The sequence below is a fragment of the Citrus clementina genome, unplaced genomic scaffold (genome assembly GCF_000493195.1).
Source record: "Citrus clementina cultivar Clemenules unplaced genomic scaffold, Citrus_clementina_v1.0 scaffold_3, whole genome shotgun sequence".
Classification (NCBI taxonomy): domain Eukaryota; kingdom Viridiplantae; phylum Streptophyta; class Magnoliopsida; order Sapindales; family Rutaceae; genus Citrus; species Citrus x clementina.
The window spans coordinates 47185633-47205344 of record NW_006262339.1 but is presented as its reverse complement, the minus strand read 5'-3'; the positions used below and the strand labels follow the sequence as shown (position 1 = coordinate 47205344).

The window sequence follows — 19712 nt, the reverse complement described above, 5'->3', positions numbered from 1 at the left end:
AACCATCAATGCATTACAAAATAATTATAGTAATCCCACTGAAACAACCAAAACCCAATGATAAAAAAACTTAATCTGATTATACCAAACCCCTGACTCTAAATTTCAATATAAAATTCTATTACAAAAAAGATCCAAATCAAGAAAATTCAATAAAAAGGACCTAAAAATTAAAAAAAAAACTAAAGATATTAAACCCTAAATTAAATGATAGAAGCGGCGGAGACGGCGGCGGCTTCAAGCAGTGGTGTTGACGCTTTCGTGCAGTGGTGGCAGTTCACGCAGAGTGGAGCATTTTATTATTGCCGGTTCAAGACGGCGGCAGATCACGCCGACAACCAATAGTAGTGAAAGGCAAGAAGAACAAGAAAGAGAAGAAGTATAAGAAGAAAAAAAGAAAGAAGAAGAATGAGAAGAAAAAAAGAATGAAGGAAAAAAAGGCGCGAAGAAGAAGAGAAGAAAAAAAAGAAAGAAAGGGAGATATATAAAAGATTTAAAAAAAACAAAAGGTGAAAAAGAGCTTTTTAAATTTTTATATAATATATTAGTTTAATATTGTACTAAATTATTAGTTCACCCTTTTTTCAGTTAACGGTAAATTTGACAGAAACGGGGGCGCGGTGCACATAGTCGAAAGATATGGGGCGCGGCGTAAGATATCGAAACAACTGGAGGCTAACGCTAAATTACCCAAAAGAAAAAGTGAAGGCTTTCATGAGGACAGCTGTATTGGACTAGACACTAGGAAAAACAGGAGCAGTGGATTCGGGGGGCGCGCCTCAACCTTTTTAAATAAAAGAAATTGAAAAAAAGACGACAACGGTCTCCCAATCAATTTGACTTTTTTGACTTTAATATATTCAGGAAAAAAAAAAATATATATTTTTTAACACCACCAACGCAACGATCGTCGGTGAGAAAAAACCAAAAGGTCGAACGTAAATGATTACATTCCAAAAGAACCACAACCAGAATCTACAAGCGAAAACAACAAAACTTGGTCATTGTCATAAATTTGTTATAATCTCTAATCACATTTATTTATTTGTTGGTTCTAAGTAGCGGCGGGTGGTGTCAAATTAGTCTCGCCTAAAGAAAGCTAAAAGAAAATGAAGCCGATGTTGTATTTCTGCTTCGTGATTGTTTTGATCCGCTCTGCGAGTGGCTTCTTCGAGGATTTGGATGCTCGAGAGACTTCGCTTTCTTACTTAGAAAACGATGCTGCTGCTACGTCCGAGCCTCTCATGGTCCCTCTCACGCTTATTCAGGGAGCTGATTCCAAAGGAGCTGGTAACTTCTACTTGTTTGTCTTTGTAAAATTATGTATTGAATTTTAATCTCTTCAAAATTAAAATGGCGCAGTCTGTTTGGATGGCACGCTGCCTGGTTATCATATACACCGGGGTTCTGGATCGGGAGCAAACAGCTGGCTCATTCATTTGGAAGTGTGTAATTCTTTTATATTATTACTTTTAAGTTTCAGCTACCAATCAGTTTTAGTGTTTTTTTTTTTTTAATTTTTTCGTAGAAATTATTTGTGAGTGTTTTGGATGCAGGGAGGTGGATGGTGTAATACCATTAGAAATTGTGTGTACCGCAAAACCACCCGCCGTGGATCAGCAAAATTTATGGAAAAGCAGCTACCATTTACCGGCATATTGAGCAACAAAGCTGAAGAAAATCCAGGTACCCAACGTCTACATGCTTTAATTTTGCTCAAATTGTTTGTTAGCTTTCAATTTCATGAATAAATATGTGATTAACATCTTGTGGCTGCTTGTAGATTTCTTCAACTGGAACAGAGTAAAGCTGCGTTACTGTGACGGGGCTTCGTTTAGTGGAGATAGTCAAAATGAGGTTGATTGAATTACCAAACTTTGTCATTTCCTTTTTCCTCAAACTGTTGATACTTAGCAGTGCTTACAAATTTTCTGCAAAGAGCCTCGTCACTACCTATCAGTGGTGAGGTTAGATGACTTAAGCAGTAAACTCGAATATCAAATGGTGAGGTTAGATGACTTAAGTAGTAAACTCGTATATCAAATGGTTTTAGTGTGATATTATTGAATTAACTGTCTCTTTCTGCCTTTAATGGATGCACATCACACTTTTAGTTGTTCTCACGTTTCGTTACTTTACTTTCTTTCCAAAACATTTGTGATGGTTTTAAACAAGTTTGCTGATTGGTGGGTGTTAGGTTAATATTTCACTGCTCAAATGGACCTCGTCACTACCTATCAGTGGTGAGGTTAGATGACTTAAGCAGTAAACTCGAATATCAAATGGTGAGGTTAGATGACTTAAGTAGTAAACTCGTATATCAAATGGTTTTAGTGTGATATTATTGAATTAACTGTCTCTTTCTGCCTTTAATGGATGCACATCACACTTTTAGTTGTTCTCACGTTTCGTTACTTTACTCTCTTTCCAAAACATTTGTGATGGTTTTAAACAAGTTTGCTGATTGGTGGGTGTTAGGTTAATATTTCACTGCTCAAATGGACCCTCAATGTTAGTGGTTTTTGGGGCCTATCGCTCGTAAACAGATTAATGGCAACACTATTTAAAATTAGTGTAGCCAAACTCCCATTTTCTAAAAAACCGAACTCTCATTTCCTTAAAGGACTTATTTACCACGTGTTGCAGCTGAGGTAAATGTTACTGACTGTGCTCACATTTAGAGTAATTACACTTGCAGGGAGCACAACTTTATTTTCGAGGACAACGTATTTGGTTAACTGCTATGCAAGATTTAATGGCCAAGGGAATGCAGAATGCTGACCAGGTTTCCATAGATCATTTGCTTTTTATTCAATACTTTATAATTAGCTTTGAATCTCATAATTGTTTTACATGCACATCTATTCAGGCTCTTCTTTCTGGATGCTCTGCGGGAGGGCTGGCATCCATTCTTCATTGTGATGAGTTCCGCGATTTATTTCCTAAAACAACCAAAGTGAAATGTCTAAGTGATGCTGGAATGTTTCTAGATGCGTAATGATCTATAAAGCTAGTCTATTGTGATATCAATTGGCATTTATTTTAAATTTGAAAGACATTTCTCGGCTAACAATCTTCATTGATTATGTAGTGTTGATGTATCTGGTGGGCACACCTTAAGGAATATGTTTGCAGGCGTAGTTAGCTTACAGGTATCCCACAAAATATTTTAGTATGTTTTGTTATTAAAAGTTGATCATAATAGAACATTTAAGGTTCTATTGTGACCCTTGAAAGACTTAAAACTTTTTTTAAAGTTGTTCATATGCTTTAATTGAAATAAAAAGGTTTGGTTGATTATTTGATCATTTTGAACTTGTGATGTCTACTGCTATAACTCTTCAGTCTGGTTTATAACTGTGAATATTTGTTTGAATATTAGGAAGTTCAAAAGAATCTGCCAATTACTTGTACCAGCCAACTGGATCCAACATCGGTAAACATCTGGCTTTCCTTGGCTTTTCTGGATCCAACTTATTTCAACAGTAGTTATGAAAACGTGACTTTATGTAGAGGACTAGATTATATTCACTCTCTTCTCTCTTTCTTTAGTGCTTCTTCCCTCAAAATTTGGTTGCAAATATCAAGACTCCTATGTTTCTTCTCAATGCAGCATATGATGCATGGCAGGTAAATTCCTATCTTATTTTCTTGACACTCTTGTGGCAATTCCTATCTTATTTTCTTGACACTCTTGTGGCAATTCCTATTTTATTCTTTTGAAAATCTTGTGGCAATTCACATATCATGCACTAAACTTGGGCAAGGAGTTTCAGATATCATCTACATTATTTTAGGAAAATATTTGTGATGCTACTTATGCTTCTTCAGATATCTTCCCAAATGAAAAAATCCTAGCTTGTCTAGAAAAGAGGCTCTCTTCTCGTATTGAGATACAATCAATGGAATTAACTCCCTTCCTTTTAACGTGAGAAGATCTTACCTAAGCCCAATTTCAACCTTATCCAGAACCAGTCTGTGTGCGTAGCACAAAGCTTATATATGATATGTGGACTGGCTTGATTATCAGGTCCAAGCTAGTCTAGCTCCACCGACGGCTGACCCTCATGGTTACTGGAGTGATTGCAAATCAGATCATGCACATTGTAATTCATCACAGATCCAATTTTTCCAAGGTAACTCTTCGGTTGCATTCTGGTTTGCTTTAGGTTCCGATCTCTGATCATCATAATGTAAATATAATCTTCAGTTTATTCCTATAACAGATTTTTTTCTTTCCTTTGTATGAAACAGACTTCAGGAATCAAATGCTCAATGCTGTAGAAGTTTTCTCAAAGTCCAATGAAAATGGATTGTTCATAAATTCATGTTTTGCTCATTGCCAATCTGAGAGGCAAGATACATGGTATGCGGATGATTCTCCTCGCATCGGGGACAAGGTATGTCATTTCTATCATTATTTCAAACAGCAGTGTCACAAAACTTATAATAGAGTATTCATGAATCTATTTGCGGTTTTTTTAAAATGGGCATTTATTTATTTTATTTTACCTAAGAATCTATATAAAATAGTGGAATTACCTTGACCTTCATGACAATTTGACTCAAATGAGTTGCCTTATTAGAAGAAGTTGGGTAGGGTAAGCAACTATCTTATGAAGAATAATTTAGGCAAATAAAAGATGAGGGTGGTTAGGGAAGTATAAATACCAGGATTTGGAAAACTAGTACTTCGACTGCTAATGTGCTTATTTATTTTATGGAAACATTTAGGAAGCGGTTGGAAAATTATGATGTTCTGGATGCTAATAATTACGCAGTTGATACATAGTTAAGATTATAGAAAGTCTTAAAATTTTCGACCTCATTAAATCACTCTAAAAGGTTGCTCGTAAAGTTATTACTTGATAATGTCATATGTTAATTTGATTATGCTGTCAACATGTAGGGGATTGCAAAATCTGTTGGAGATTGGTATTTTGATCGAGCAGCTCTTAAAGCAATTGATTGCCCTTACCCCTGCGACAAGACCTGCCGCAATTTAGTATTTAAGTGAGTGGAATTATTCTTGGCTCCACAAGCCATTTAATCATTTATCTCAAGTGTTATTGTAGAAATTGTAAGATTCATAGATGAGATAAAATGGCTATCCCCTGCCTGGGAATGCAAATCTACAGGCAGCATTCTTCTTGTATATTCGTGCAGATTTTAAGGGAAATATTGTTGTGTCTACAGGACTTAAGGTTTTTCAGCCTTATCTTAATGACGCTAATTTTCAGTTCTTTACCTCCAATAGGATATGGAAATCAGTGCATAGAGCAGAGGGCGTCGTATATTAACATCATAGGCTCCCTATGCTTTCATTAGCAAAAAGTAAATTTTAAGTTGGAGGGATATAAAATCATATTGTGCCGTTACATTGTTTATACATATATCTTAGATATGATTTGAGGGATCATGATACAGTTAAGTTCATGATGCACCTCTCTGAATTCCATTTCGTCTCGAGTGTGAGACTGAAATCAATATCTTCCTCTGCAGCAATGATGTTATATCAGAAATAACAATCTCCCAGAGCACAAGGTTAACTTTTGTCCTCCCAAGTCTGCTTGGTGCCTGCCTCCTTGATGTCCTTCACATTTTCGAATGCACTGAAGGGTTTGCATTTTGTCAGTGATACATTATTACATTTCGGTTCGGTTCGTTTCAATTATATTATCATTCAGGAGGGGTTCCTTGAAGGTTGTTCACCTATGTATTTATTATCACACTGATGGGTGATTTATTCATTTTAATTTTTTGATATCCGTCATTGTTGGTTAGGTAAAGATCTAACTCCACAAAACTTGTTAATGAATTTAAATATGCAGGCAGTATAACAGCCGTACCAAATTTTGAGCTCAAGTTTTAATTGTTCCATTTGATTTGTGGTCAAGTGGAGCTCAGAAAACCCCAGGAACCATCGTATAATTTGAACTTTCTGAGTAAAATGATAAATTTTCCGTGGAAAACACAGCTAGTCTGTAACATAATATCAAACCCTGAATAAAAAACAAAGGACTTTAGTAAGCGATTAGCAAGTATATTCCAATTCTATAAAGGCTCCATCTTGAGTTGGTTCGTCTAATATTTTACAAGAACAGACACCGGGTACAGAGACAGTACTCGCAGCAAGCTGTAGGCTACTGACTAGTGAGCGATCCCCAAAAAAAAAGGTTGAACCCCGAATGCCAACTTTCCAACCCAAAAAAAAAATTAATTAAAAAAGAGGAACCTTTGAAAAGATGAGGGGAAAAAAAAAACTGATATGGTATGTAGTAAGGAAAATGAAGGAGAAGCAACACTCTTCGTCCAACAAACAAAAACTGGAAAATTAAACCCCGGAATTAGGAGCCGGAGGCAGTAAAGACAGTGAGTCAAGCGCTGTGTCGAGATGTTGATGCAAGTGCCACAGCCTGCGCCCACACCTTGAGCCGTGCCTTCACATCCCGCGGATCATCACCTGAATTACATACAAATTCAGTACGGACACTCGGTAATCTGAAAAAGACAATGCAGAAACGCAAAGAATTGCAACCGGAGCCGGGATATTAAAGGGAAATTATTACCGGGGCTAGAGATGCGCCAATTGGCGATGGGAGAATTGCCACCACTGCTAGTATCAAGCGTTGAACCGGACAAAGAAACACGACCGGGCATCTCCAAGGTACGCTCATGCTCCAATTCAAACCCAAGGTCTCTACAAGCTTTCATTTCTTCTAATCCCATACACAAAGACCTTCTCCCACCTTTAGGCCTCGTTATCACCACAACTCCACTCCCACAGCCGCCGCTTTGATCGCTCTCTCCACTTGCACTATTATTATCTCTATCTTTCTTATTTACATACTTACTGCTGTTCACAGTCCTCCTCCTCCTCAAATTCCTTCTCACCTTTTGCCTCAACCTACCCTTTTGCGCTTCATTCTCACTCGCATAATCTTTGACAGTACCCATCATCTCCTCCTCCTGACTTATTGACTCGCGACGAGCGCTCCGGCGAGGCGGCGTCCCTGGCATCGAGTACCATCCGGCTTCTTTGTCAGAATCCGACGACAGTTCCGCCAACCCTTTGAATTCTTTTTCATCGGAGAATTCCTCATCCGCATCACCATCAAAACTTTCTATTGACAATCTCGACATGTAAATATTCATGCCCTCACCGTCGTCGTCGTCGTCGTCGTCGTCTTCATTAGTGTACATGGAACTTGTGCACACGGACAGCCTAGACAAGTTGTGGGGTTGATGATGATGGTCATACCCATCATCAGTATCATCAAATTCTTCATCGTGCATGGAAGAAAGTACAGTCATGGTTTCATCAGACGCCATGATATCTAGCAAATCAACAGATTTTTTTTTTTTTTTTTAATTTGGTAAGAGCAGAAAAACGAGCGAAGAAGAAGATAAAAGAACTGTATGTAGAGAGTAGAGGGAATATAGAAAGAGCGGGCGCAATAGTTAATTAATAGCACAACGCTGTAGCGTTTGAGCTTTCGTGAATCATTCGTTACAAAATTTCATGATAAGGTCAAAGGGTAAACTCAATCTCTTCCCCAAGAACCTTTTTTATACACACCCAACCTATATTCTTGTGATTCCATATATGCCCGTACTTCACTGGCTGTCTTGAGTCTAGCCTTCCAGGTGTCATAAAGATGTATTTTTTGATAGCTATCAATGCTAGGGGTATTGCGGTATATGAGTGGATAAACGTGTGATGCGACACATTAATTGTACTCTACAGTGACCGCAGTTAAGTAAGAAGATCAAATAATAATAATAATAATTAAAGGTATCCACACGGCAGCGCTGTGACAAACGACGTAGAGAATCGGAGTTCCCACAACAGTGATACAAGGACACGTATCACCTGATAATTGCTGCTTCTGGACCCGTAATTCGTTAGTGAGTCGCAACTTCGGCAGTCAGCATTCAGCAAAGCCCCAGTTCTACAAACAAAGAAAAAACAGAAACAAAACAGAGACAGAAATTTGAGAGGAGTGTACCCCATAGGGACCTGCCTGCACGACTTCCCAACCACGGCGAGGTGACAATACCATTAGCCATGTCCCGCCTATCCTTTCCTTTCCCGTCACTATTACCCTTTACCCCCGCTGCTTCTCACTTGTCAATTTTGTCATAAGATTATTGATACCATCAAAAGACTAGAGATTTATTTTAACTTAACTAAATCAAAAGAGTTTTTCAATTAGCATTAATTATTGAAACCGATGTGAATATATAACTAAAAAAAATCATACGTCTACCTATGAATTTTTAAGGGACTGCTTATTTTATTAAGATCACAGAAAATTGTGTTATGAACATTACTTGCTTATTTTTGGGCCTCAAATGAATTTTCAAGAAGTACCATGTCTTCGAGCTTGGTGCATCCACTAATTTTACAGTGTTGCAAAATGACACTTTTATTTGTCTCTACTGAATAAGTCTTTTTGTTCACTAAGTTTTCTATTTTGATGGAAATGGAAATGATACATTATAGCATTTTTTTTTTTGGGTAAATATTATCACAATTTACTGATCGAAAGAGAGACATAGACATTCATTTATGTATAACGCAAACTTTAAGAGTTTGAGTGCACTTTTTCATAGAATAAAGTTCAATGAATAATATGACTAAACCTTATCAATTACAATTATATAAGTCCCGAGTAGGAATTAACCAAACACTTGTTACTCCCATATAAACATTGCCACTAAAGTATCATCACTCGAAAAAATAGCAAATTCTTTATCAAAAATCACTGGCACGTGGATTCTGAACCCCAGAAACGCATGCATTATTGAGTTTGGAGTGGACTTGGGTCCCAAACAAAAAGAGTACTAAAATGAGAAAAAGGCTGGCAAAATTAAGGTGGAACCACGATCCCGTTATTGCCGTTAACAGTAGCTGCCCTCTGCTTTAGCCCTTTTTTGAGTGTATCTAGGCAGTGGGCTTGTAGTGATCTCTAGGAACTAAGGTTAGATCAACTATTCACCAACCAAAATTAAACCCACTTTATTGCAGCTAATGCGGTCACGTTAATCATCTGCCCTAGCTTAATTCCATCCCAAAATTGCCCTGCTTTAGAGTTTGGTAGGCGACAAAACCAATGTTGAGACAAGGGTAGTTTCGGTAGTGGATAAGGATCGATCGCGGATGGGGTAAAGCTCGTGTTTAATATGATAATGACGATGATGATGATGTAAGTAACCGCGTTGAACAAGGTGGACAGCTGTCCGCGTTTTTGATAACTTAAGGCGGAAGCTGAGTCCTGGCGGATATATTATTGGATTTTCAACAGGTCGTGGCCCCTATGGGTCCACCACAGCTCAGGCCCAAGAAGCGCACGCCACGTGCCACAATCTATGTTACCGAACAAAGTACTTATTTTTTCTTATCTGATCGGCAAAAGTGGGTCCACGCTGTACGCAGCATTGTTGGAGATGGAGCTTTCGCTTTTCCTTTTTATTAACAACTTTTCTGCACATTTTTTTTTTTATTGTTTCTTTAGCCTCCTCTCTTATCGTCGAAATTTTTTTATAGTTGTTGGTTGTATAAATTATATACAGAGTTGAGTTTTGATGGGTTCAGTAGGCTCTGCCGCTCACCGACTGTTGATTTATTGACTAGTCGCCTTCCTTAGCCAAGATGCTGTCACGTGTCCAGTCTCTATACATAAAAGAAGAACCTGAAGTGGACGGCCCCACGTACAAACCCCAGGGACGTGCGGTGATGAGCCGTTCTTGGAACTCTTGTGAATAGGATTTAGTCCATTAGTGAGTGGACCCACGAACTCATTTGTACTCTCGCTGCTGCGATGGCCTGATGGGCTCCAAGCTCTATGATTGTGATCAGTCCACTCCTCTGCGATTCGTTATTTTATTTTACTTTATTGTTACTTTTTTGTGATGGATCCCTGCGATATGTTGGGGCGCGTAGATTTCGACTCGTCCCCCCGTGATTTAATACACGAATATTACTTTACTGTTATCATTATTTTTTTAGCGTAATGGTCTAGTTTTGTCATTTGTCGTTTGTGTGCCACGTCACGGTCAAACTACACGGAGGCAGGTTCAGTTTTTTGAGTATATTATTATAGACTCTCTAGATCAAAAGTTCAATTTTCTATTTTGAAAATAGAATAACGTGATATTTTTACACGTCTCATTTATTGAGTAGATTAAAATAATAAATTAATAATAAAATTAGTTACGAGTATAAAAAGAAAAAATAAGGATATGACTATTTGAATCTATCGAAACACTCTTTATACCTCTTTTTTCTCAATAAAACTATGGCCATCAAATTATTCTCAACATCTATTAAAATTTATAATAAAGATTTTGTTATACACACCCATCTAAATACTAATTATACCCCTCGCATAACTAACTTATCTCACATTACATTATTCTACTAAATAAACTCAAAAAAAAAAGAATAAAAAATTGTGCCAAAGAGACTTGACTTTGTTTTGGAGTATCCGAGAAAAGAATTCTACCCGTAAGGCATTGTGTGTGGGAAAGATTGAGTTTGCAGTCTGGAGCTTTCTAGCATTTTGTAAAGCTTGATTCCCGCAGACTTCACACGGTATTTTGTTGTGTACAGGACTTTAATTATTTGGTTTTCATATTTTTCATTAGTTGAATCGAATTGAAGAATTTTCAAGTTTTGCTTGAATGTAGCTCGAAAGTAAACACGAAGCAAGTAGGTTTGATATTCTGAAAAAAATAAAAATAAAAATTATAAGACTTAAAAAAAATAGATGATTGATTATTTACAAATTTTCAAATAGCTTAAAATGAATTTAGAGAATAATTTTTTTTTATTAAATTATATTAGTTTGTTTATATCTATAATTTACATTGTGGGTACTTTAGTAACAAAGATTTTGCTAAGTTACAACTGCTTTAACTTACAGCCTCTTCTAAAATCATACGGATCCTACCACCTATTACAACATTTTACATTATTTTGAAAGAACTATATGTTAGCAACACTCTAGTAACAACATATTTTTATGAACAAGTTTATAAAATATTTTAGTGAATTCAAATAGTTTCACCCAATAAATAAATATATTATTAAAGTGAATTTGTAAAAGTATTTTTGGTCTTTTAATAATTTTTTTGAAAAAGTGGATTGCTTCTGAGATCCAAACTATAATTCAATATCCAGCTTTTATTTGTTTTCTGCCTCGTTAATCAATGAAGTTTGAGTTCCAAACAGTAAATAACTAATGGTACGTTTACTTCATGGAATGATAATGAGTTAGGAATGAGAATAGAAATGAGATTCTAATGTTTACTTGACAAAAATAAATGAGAATGAGAATGTGCTGAAATATCATTGATGTATTTACTTGACAAAATAAATGGGAATGAGAATCAATTTACCAAAATACTCATAGTATTAAATAATGTAATTTTCATTAATTAGATACATGTATAAATATTATTATAAAAATGATATTAATTTAAAATATAAAATTAATAATACTAAATGTTAATAATAATAATAATATTAATAATAACTAAAATAATAAAATTAATAAAAATTAATAATAATTATTATTATATTTAAAATAATAAAATTAATTATGATTTTAACGAAGATAATTTAAAAAATATAAAAAAATTATAAGAATACAAAAGTTAGTTCAGATAAGATGCTCCTTCTCTAATATCTTTGTTTGTTTCCAAAGTTATCACCTGTAATTTACCGGATTGATAGGTTGACAAAGACTCACACGTTTTTTGTTTTTTTAAGCCTCTGGATTTCATGGCTTTTGATCCAATGCATGCTGAGCTAAACGACAATCTCGGGTTTGTTTACCCCAGGGCAACGTGGTCTAGTCTCAGCCCAGTCGCATGTTCTCATTTGAACAACTAAAATTATATGAAAAATATAATTAAAACAAACAGTGATTGTGTGTGGAGCTGCTTTATCATAGAGCCACAAGATCAAAGTAATAAATAATAAAAATAAATTATTATTATAATTATATAATTATTAACAGTGTTTTACGATGGAGTTTTTCTACCGCAGTTAGAAAAAAGAAATGGTGTGAATTTTAATAAACACGTAGCATTTGTGATTTCAAACGTAAAAACATAAAAAAATTAACGATAAAGTAAAATAAGATTTTTTATTTTTTGAATGGAAACTAAACCAATATCTTGAATTAACATCATATTCTTTTTCACGCAACTGCTTAGAAATCAAACTTAGAGTGACGGTTGTTTGCAGCCATAGAGACTTTATCCGAGTGTTTTTCACATAACTTTTCTATAGCAGTTCACGTGCGAGTTCGAATCTTGGCGAAGATAAAAAGAATTGATTTGAACTTTACCCGCCCTCCAAAACTGATAATTTTAAATATGAAATAAGATAGTAAATGACAAATAGACATACCTTAGTTTTAATTATTGTTCCGTCTATTGATTCTCTCTCTCTCTTTTTTTTTTTTTAAAAAAAATAAATGATAGAATATATATATTTGTCCAACCTCTAACATTCTCAAATAATATATGAATGCATTGACCCCCATTAAAATTTAAAACGAATGAAACACATTTCTTCATATTTGAATTTCTAGAATCGCAACAGAATTCATCGGCTTCTCCGGTCTTTCTTTTGGAAGATCTATCGAAATAAATAATTAAACAAATAATTATAAATCCTAAAATACTTGTAGCCAGCAAATGCTCAACACGAATCATCATTTCAGTAGAAAAAACACGAAGAAATCTTAAGAAAGTCACACTGCCACAATTTTTAAACACTACACGTTTTATTTACCTTGCCCAATGGCACCGCCATGTATTAATTGCCGACATTTCAAGTCCCCTTAGAAAGTGATAGACCGTGGGCTCCAAACCCTTTGGGGGGTTTTAGTTGTTTATGAGAGAGATATTGTTTGGCTGGTGAGAAAATCCAAAGGAAACAGATAAATTATGTGGACTCCATTAATTCTTCATGATGCAATTTTTTTTTATTATTATCCAGAAAAAAAATTGTAATTTTCAAATGCAGTAAAAGAAAAGTAGGAGGTTGTTTAGGTTCACAAGAGGATTGTGGTGTGTTTCAACTGAATAAAATGACTTTTACAATTAAATACGAGGGTGCTGGCACTGGTGACACTAACATTTTTGTCACCTTGTGACTGTAATTGCCCTTCGTGTCTCCTTAATGGGAAGAAAAACTCCGCGTGAGAGATCAAACTTTTGTTGTCAAATTTTATATTACAATGACCCTTTTTTTTTAAAATTATAAAAAAAAAAAAATTGTATTTGGCGAATGAAATCGGTTGCTTAGCGTCAGTGATAAAAGCAATAGTAACAAAGTTCATTGAAAATATAAATCTTGGACTTTATGTAGGTAGATTTGGATTACGTGACGTTGTTGATGTTACTCACAGTCACAGGACCGTCTCAGGGCAATTTCCATTTCCTAGATTTGCTTTTTTATTAATTGATATATATTCTTATTTTATGTAACTGGGAAGGAAACAAGCAATTTCCGCCAACTCAGGGCAGGAATTGAAGAGACCCAACAAATAGTTGAAGGAAAAGTAATTAGCAATTTTATTTTTTTTTTAATTTTAGGTTTGGAATGATTATGTGAGTTTGTGTCTCGTTCAAAATTCAATTCATAATTTTTAGTAGTGAGTTTTTCATCCTTTTCTGAACGCTTGATCAGAATGAGGCACTTCCAAACTTTGTTATAATTGGGGCTTTCTTTCTGTGTATGTGTTTGTGTGGTGATTACAGAGGATGTACAGGCGATGAATGGGTGATCAATTAGATATGCACGCGTACAAATGTATAGGCACACAACTAATCTACCTACTCAAGACAAACAATTTCTTCGCCATCACTTGTCATTTCTTGAGGGTTGATAGTTGATACTTAAATACATTGATCGCTAAATTAGTTGAAAATTAATATACCAACATTGGCGAAAAATAATAAACAGCGACAGCCTGATACATGTACTCAAAATATCTCATATTTAAATTAAAAAATTAACTACAAGGCGATACATTTAATATACTAATTTGTATTACGTCACACATATTGTAATAATTTAAAAAAAATAACATTTAAAATTAATTTTTGACTTTTCAAAATCATTTTAAAGTTGTTCAAAAGTAATGCGAAAGCGGCCTTTATTGCATTAAATTATCACAAGTGAAAGTGTATTCGGATGAACGAGATCAGATATTGATTAGGGCTATTTAGTAAAAAGGTATCTTCATTTAGTGGACAACGTATCTCAACCCGTTATCGTCACATTGGGCTGGGGATCATGGACCTGAATATGGCCCATTCAATTTCCAAGAACTGACTCACTGGGTTGGTTATGTTATCGCTTTCCCTAATAACATTAATTTTGCCTCTCAAAATTAATAATCATAATAATGATAATTTTGCAAGTATTTTACTATTTTTCGTACCTTTCTAGACCAAGGCCAGGAACCAACGCACTTTTCTTTCACAATGAAGTATGTCTTCATTTTGTAGATTTGATGATGTATGTCTTCAAACAAATCAGCATTTAGGTCATAAGCTCAGACGCATGATTTTAAAATTAATTTCTTTTTTCCTTTTTTTTTTTTTTTATGGGGCTGAATATGATAAAGCCAAGCTTTAGCCACCTGTTTTATAACAGACAATATATATATATATATATATATATATATATACATATTACAAATTAGTTGAAGCCAATCCCTTCGATTAGAAATATATTTCACCTGCAGGGCTACAGCCATGGGCGGACCCAATTAAGGTCCAGGAGGGGCTTCAGCCCCCCCTGGACCATTAAATTTTCTTTTAAATGTACCACAAGCCCCTTTTGAAAAAGTTAGATAAAATAATTTGGACACATTTTTCATATATTAAAAGACTTGTTGTTCAATAGTAAGAGTGTTATTTAATGATTTTAAAACCTTGGTTCAAATCCCATTAGCCACATTATTTTATTTTTTTAAATATTTTGTGGAAACTACTTCGAAAAATAATATTTTCACGCATTTAAAATACTACTTCAAAAAATAATATTTTCACGCATTTAAAAATAATAATTTATTACTATTATTATTTAGAATTTAAAAAAAATAATAAAATTTAAGTTTATAAGACTTAAAATATATTCGAGTGAACATTAAAAAAATCTAAATTAAATAAAAATTTTTGAACTAAACCTCCCCTCATTTTAGTTTCTGCGTCTGCCACTGGCTACAGCTACGAGAATTTAGAAACATAATTGGATAATGTGGCTGTGACTGTGTCTGTGTAGAAGATGCCGCAACGGCAAATGACTCATTATATGCAGTGGGTCCCGTCTCCTCTGAGACAAGATAACACCAGTTCCAGCACTGAATCACAAGCCCAGTTCCACAGTTAATTCATTAAATGCTGTCATATTATCTAATTTCCTGATGCATGTGGTCAAATTTGTTGATTGCATTTCGTTTTGTATAAGAATACGAGAAATATTGCTTTCTCAAAGTTTCCATTTCACAATCTTGTATTGTCACTCCGTTTCAGTGGAAGTAACATATTGAAGATCAATCAACTCACAGAAGCATTTTCTTGTTAACGGATAAATGTGCAGCTTCACACACACACAGCCCAGTTATTTTGTTGTTTATCGCCGACGACGCCAAGTGAATGGTGCTGATTTCTTTGCCATATCAATAACGTTTGCATTCACCATCGAATAGGCTAGTGTTTACCATGCAATTGGAAGTTTCTTACTTTATAAAATGTGATTTAAGATAATGCTAGCGCCATAAAGATGCAACAAGCCATCAACATATACATGGCCCTTATTAGATTGAGCGTCACTTTCCCCTTTGTACGGACTAGAAAGTGAGTGAATACTCTCTCAATTCGTCTGTGGGGTTCCCTTTTCCTCACTTGACTTGAGAAAGCCATTAATAAATTTAAGTATCACTGTTAAAAACACCCACTTGTATGTATGTGCACGCGCGAGAGATCAGAGGAGACGGGAAGTGTTGATTGCTCATGTAGTTAGAGAATCTTGCAAATCAAGTAACCAAGACAATTTCATTTTTTCAAAGTGTTAGGATTCTTTCGTTTTAAATGAAAAAGCATGCAAGCAGCTGTTGTTAATGATCATCTCCTCGAAATCATCTACCTGTTGTAAAAGTGATTATGGTCTTTGGATAAACTGGAAATTTTCTGCTTTCATTAAAGAAGCTTCATGTGATTCCCATAAACATATCGAAGAGGGAAGGAAAATAAAATAAAATAAAATAAAACATGAATGAATATAACAAATACCTTCTCTTGATTCTTTACCGATAGAGAATTGCAACAACACAATGCAGATGCAATGAGGCAAAGTAGAATAAAAGACACGGAAACAAGCCTTAATCTGCAACTCTACTAACACACTCACACAAAGAAAATTAAAGCTAATAACATTTTTTTTTTTTCAGTTTGTTCTTGTTGCCCCCCACAAATTTGCTAAACCAGAGAGTAAGAAATGTTTGTATCAGACCTATATACAAGAGAAAAATCTTTATCACACACACCTGATATATGAGAGAACTGGGAAACGGCAATTGTTTCAAGCCCCTTCTGTTTCACGAATGCGGGCTAAATATGTCCATACGTTGCAGTAAGTCTCTGGATCTCCTTAGCACATATGTCAGAATTTTGTAAAGGTTGTTGCTGGTTTTGAGGCCATATACCACTCGAGCTATCAGTCAGGAAATGTGTTTCAGATTTTATCTCATTGTATAAGGATTGAGAAGTTTGATTTTGCAAAGCAGCGGCCATTAGCAATGATGGGGTTTGGAAATATTCTGGCCACTTAACATCGTCAGGGTGGCTATCAATAAGATTGATTTGACCTTCTTTCTCTGATGAGCTGCAATCTGCTAGTCCCCAAGGGAAGATGCTGCTCTCAAGGAAGGAGCTGGTGCTCTGCAGCTCTGTGCTGCTACTGCTTACACTGTTGCTGTTTGAGGCACCACCGGCTTCCCAGTACCGGGATCCATTGACCGTAAAAGAGGGTATCGAATGATTATCTGAGGGAAGAGTGACAGATGTTTTGTAGCTCATAGGAGCTGAAAATAATGATGAGCTAGATACAGGGGGCAGGATTGTGGGCATTGCATTGGACGAGAATTGAGAATTTATATCGAATGATTTACTGGTTTGCATAAACCAGAGAGGGGAATTTGAGGCTGCTGTTGAAAGTCTTGCATTGGAAGCACAATTCAATTGTTGAAGAGGAAAATGCCCCACAAAATCTGAAGGCTGGCTATTGGTGATGCTGCTGCTTTCTTGGTTGGAACTTGCAAATCTGTGTGTATAAAAATTGCTTCTATTGTTGTTGACTGTGCTGGGGATTGAAGAGCCTTGTATTTCCGACAAATGGTAGGCTTGTGCAGTAACTGAAGTTGGTTTCTGCTCATTTAAAGCTGCCGTTGTCCCATGCTTTGCGGTAAGCTCAGTGTTGAGGAGGTTCAATTCACCAGATACCCCAGAGACTTTGTCTTGGCTGTTTGTTGTTTGATTCTTGTCTTCTCCATTTTCAACTTCAGAAAGTGGCTTATGCGTTACAGGGTCAATGCCTCTCTGCCTGAGCTTCTTCTTTAAGCAAGAATTCCACAGATTCTTTATTTCATTGTCGGTTCTACCGGGCAGTTGTGCCGCAATCTGAGACCATCTGTAAAGCCACACAGTACCAATAATGTTAATTAATGACCACATATTTTAACTTAATTATCACATTAATCAAAAGAAAGTACCTATTCCCCAGAACTGCATGAAGCTCAATTATAAGGTTCTCTTCTTGCTGTGAGAATGTGCCTCTCTTCAAATCAGGCCTCAAATAATTAATCCATCTAAGTCTGCAACTCTTACCACATCTCTGTAAACCTGCAAATTCATCCCCATGTAGTAAAGACGGAACCATCAAAATAATTATCTTTAAAACATTGAAGAAACACTTGAAAACGATGATGGGATCATCAATTAATATATTATCAATTACCAGCTTGCTTGGGGACAGAGCTCCAGCAACCATGGCCATACTTAGTAATATGCCTCAAAAGCTTCTCATCTTCTTCGGGTGACCACAAACCTTTCCTTAGCTTCTGCTTGTAACAACAAGAGTGCCTCCCCATTTGAGGAAAAAGGAGACTCAACACTTCGACTTCAAATGAAGGGGAGAAAAGCAAGTTTAATTTCCAAAAACAGCAAGTTTAATTTCTGTGGTTAACTGTCAGCAATGGGCTTGCTGCTGTTGCGACTGTGAATGGATTTGCTTTGCTAGAAGATGTTTTGGTGGTAGAAAATATGTAAGTGAAGAAAGAGAAATAATTTTGATTGGGAAGATCAGAAAATGAAGTAACAGCTCAGAAAGAGAAGTTGAATTTATTATAAGAGGGATCTTTCACGAGAGAAAAGTCCTATTCATAACATAACCCTGCTATAGTTTCATTTTTTTTTTTTCTCTCTCTCTTTAATATCTTTTTCCTTTTTTTTTTTCTTTTGGCAACAAGGTGAAGAAATGAAATCAGTTAATAGACTCTGAGTTGCATGTTGCATATGTCTTATCAAAGGTCTGAGAATTAATGTCTTTTGCAGGGGTGGTGGGGCATTTTCACTCATAATATATTGGTCGCTATACACTACTTTGGCAGCAACCCATGCTTGTAACTTGTAGCTTTAAGCCTGTGAAAATTTCATTTCACAGAATTTACAAAACCCCTTTCAGTTAACTGAGCTGCGACTGGTAAACTAAAATAAACATAACCGGGATTTTCAATATTCCTCTGTCCACTTGGGGATGAACCTTCTTCCTTTTCGCTCATTCGCTTATGTGGGTAAGAGTTTCGAGTTTTGAGTTTTTTTTTTTTTTTTCACGTGTACTGTGTGGAACTGAATTTAAAAACAAATTTATTTAAATTGTACTATCATCGTAGAATTGATCTAAGAAGTTATGGTAGATTGTAAATATGTTCAAATTATATGAAACATTTAAAAAGGAAATTACACAAATGCTTGCTTTTTGTGTCTCAAAGGAAAAAAAAAAAGGATATTTTTTTTCCCCAACCCTTTTGGCTTTTTGGGCAATTCTTCTGAATCATGATCGCTTTGAAAAGTTTCATCATTACGTGGAAAGAACAAGTATTTTTAGCCATTTTCATCGAAATTAAAAAAGAAGAAGAAGATATTTTTATCCATTTTCCTATTTTTGATGAAATCCACTGGGTGTTGTAAATTGCCCCACCCCATCAAATTTTGCCCTAATTGGAAACACACTATTGCTTCTTTCATTCTGTTTCCTTTTCTACCATGTAAATTGGAGATGCCCAAACTTACTCCACACGGCTATGACCAAAAATGTGAAACAAATTTAAACTATGTTATCAGAAAATCCTATGCATTGATTGAAGCCCGATTACGTGGTTGTATTTTATCAACTTTACCATGTTATTATTATTGTTCTCTGTTTTAAAGATAAAACATATTTAGATAAAATCATTAGTGTAATAATAAGGTATTGTTGCAAGTTGCAACACAACTTAATTTCCCCACTCTATGTTTAGTACTTTCATTAAACGCAACAACAAATATAATTGCTAAAGTTTAAAGAACAAACGAAAAGGGCAAAAGGGTATATCTGAATCAAAACCAATTAAATGATAATTTTATTT

The 19712-nt window shown here is 35.3% G+C and overlaps 3 protein-coding genes across 3 annotated transcripts; 1 reads left to right on the top strand and 2 right to left on the bottom strand.

Annotated features, from left to right (window-relative positions):
• The first annotated feature begins 820 nt into the window (after nucleotides 1-820).
• On the top strand, nucleotides 821-6203 carry LOC18050278 (pectin acetylesterase 6). The gene is made up of 13 exons (XM_024188889.1): nucleotides 821-1290; nucleotides 1363-1445; nucleotides 1557-1686; nucleotides 1784-1857; nucleotides 2699-2785; nucleotides 2870-2994; nucleotides 3092-3152; nucleotides 3383-3436; nucleotides 3553-3630; nucleotides 4031-4136; nucleotides 4255-4400; nucleotides 4910-5013; nucleotides 5503-6203. The coding sequence occupies exons 1-13, from the start codon at nucleotides 1110-1112 to the stop codon at nucleotides 5636-5638; spliced, it is 1365 nt and encodes a 454-aa protein (XP_024044657.1). The 5' UTR covers nucleotides 821-1109; the 3' UTR covers nucleotides 5639-6203.
• Nucleotides 6028-7616, bottom strand: LOC18047012. Its single transcript, XM_006444574.2, has 2 exons — nucleotides 6570-7616; nucleotides 6028-6463 (listed from the first exon to the last, which is right to left on the bottom strand). Exons 1-2 carry the CDS (start codon nucleotides 7330-7332, stop codon nucleotides 6378-6380), a joined length of 849 nt encoding a protein of 282 aa, XP_006444637.1. The 5' UTR covers nucleotides 7333-7616; the 3' UTR covers nucleotides 6028-6377.
• An 8864-nt stretch (nucleotides 7617-16480) lies between these two features.
• On the bottom strand, nucleotides 16481-18496 carry LOC18047011 (transcription factor MYB61). The gene is made up of 3 exons (XM_006444573.2): nucleotides 18044-18496; nucleotides 17799-17928; nucleotides 16481-17716 (listed from the first exon to the last, which is right to left on the bottom strand). The coding sequence occupies exons 1-3, from the start codon at nucleotides 18174-18176 to the stop codon at nucleotides 16639-16641; spliced, it is 1341 nt and encodes a 446-aa protein (XP_006444636.1). The 5' UTR covers nucleotides 18177-18496; the 3' UTR covers nucleotides 16481-16638.
• Between the last annotated feature and the right edge of the window lie 1216 nt (nucleotides 18497-19712).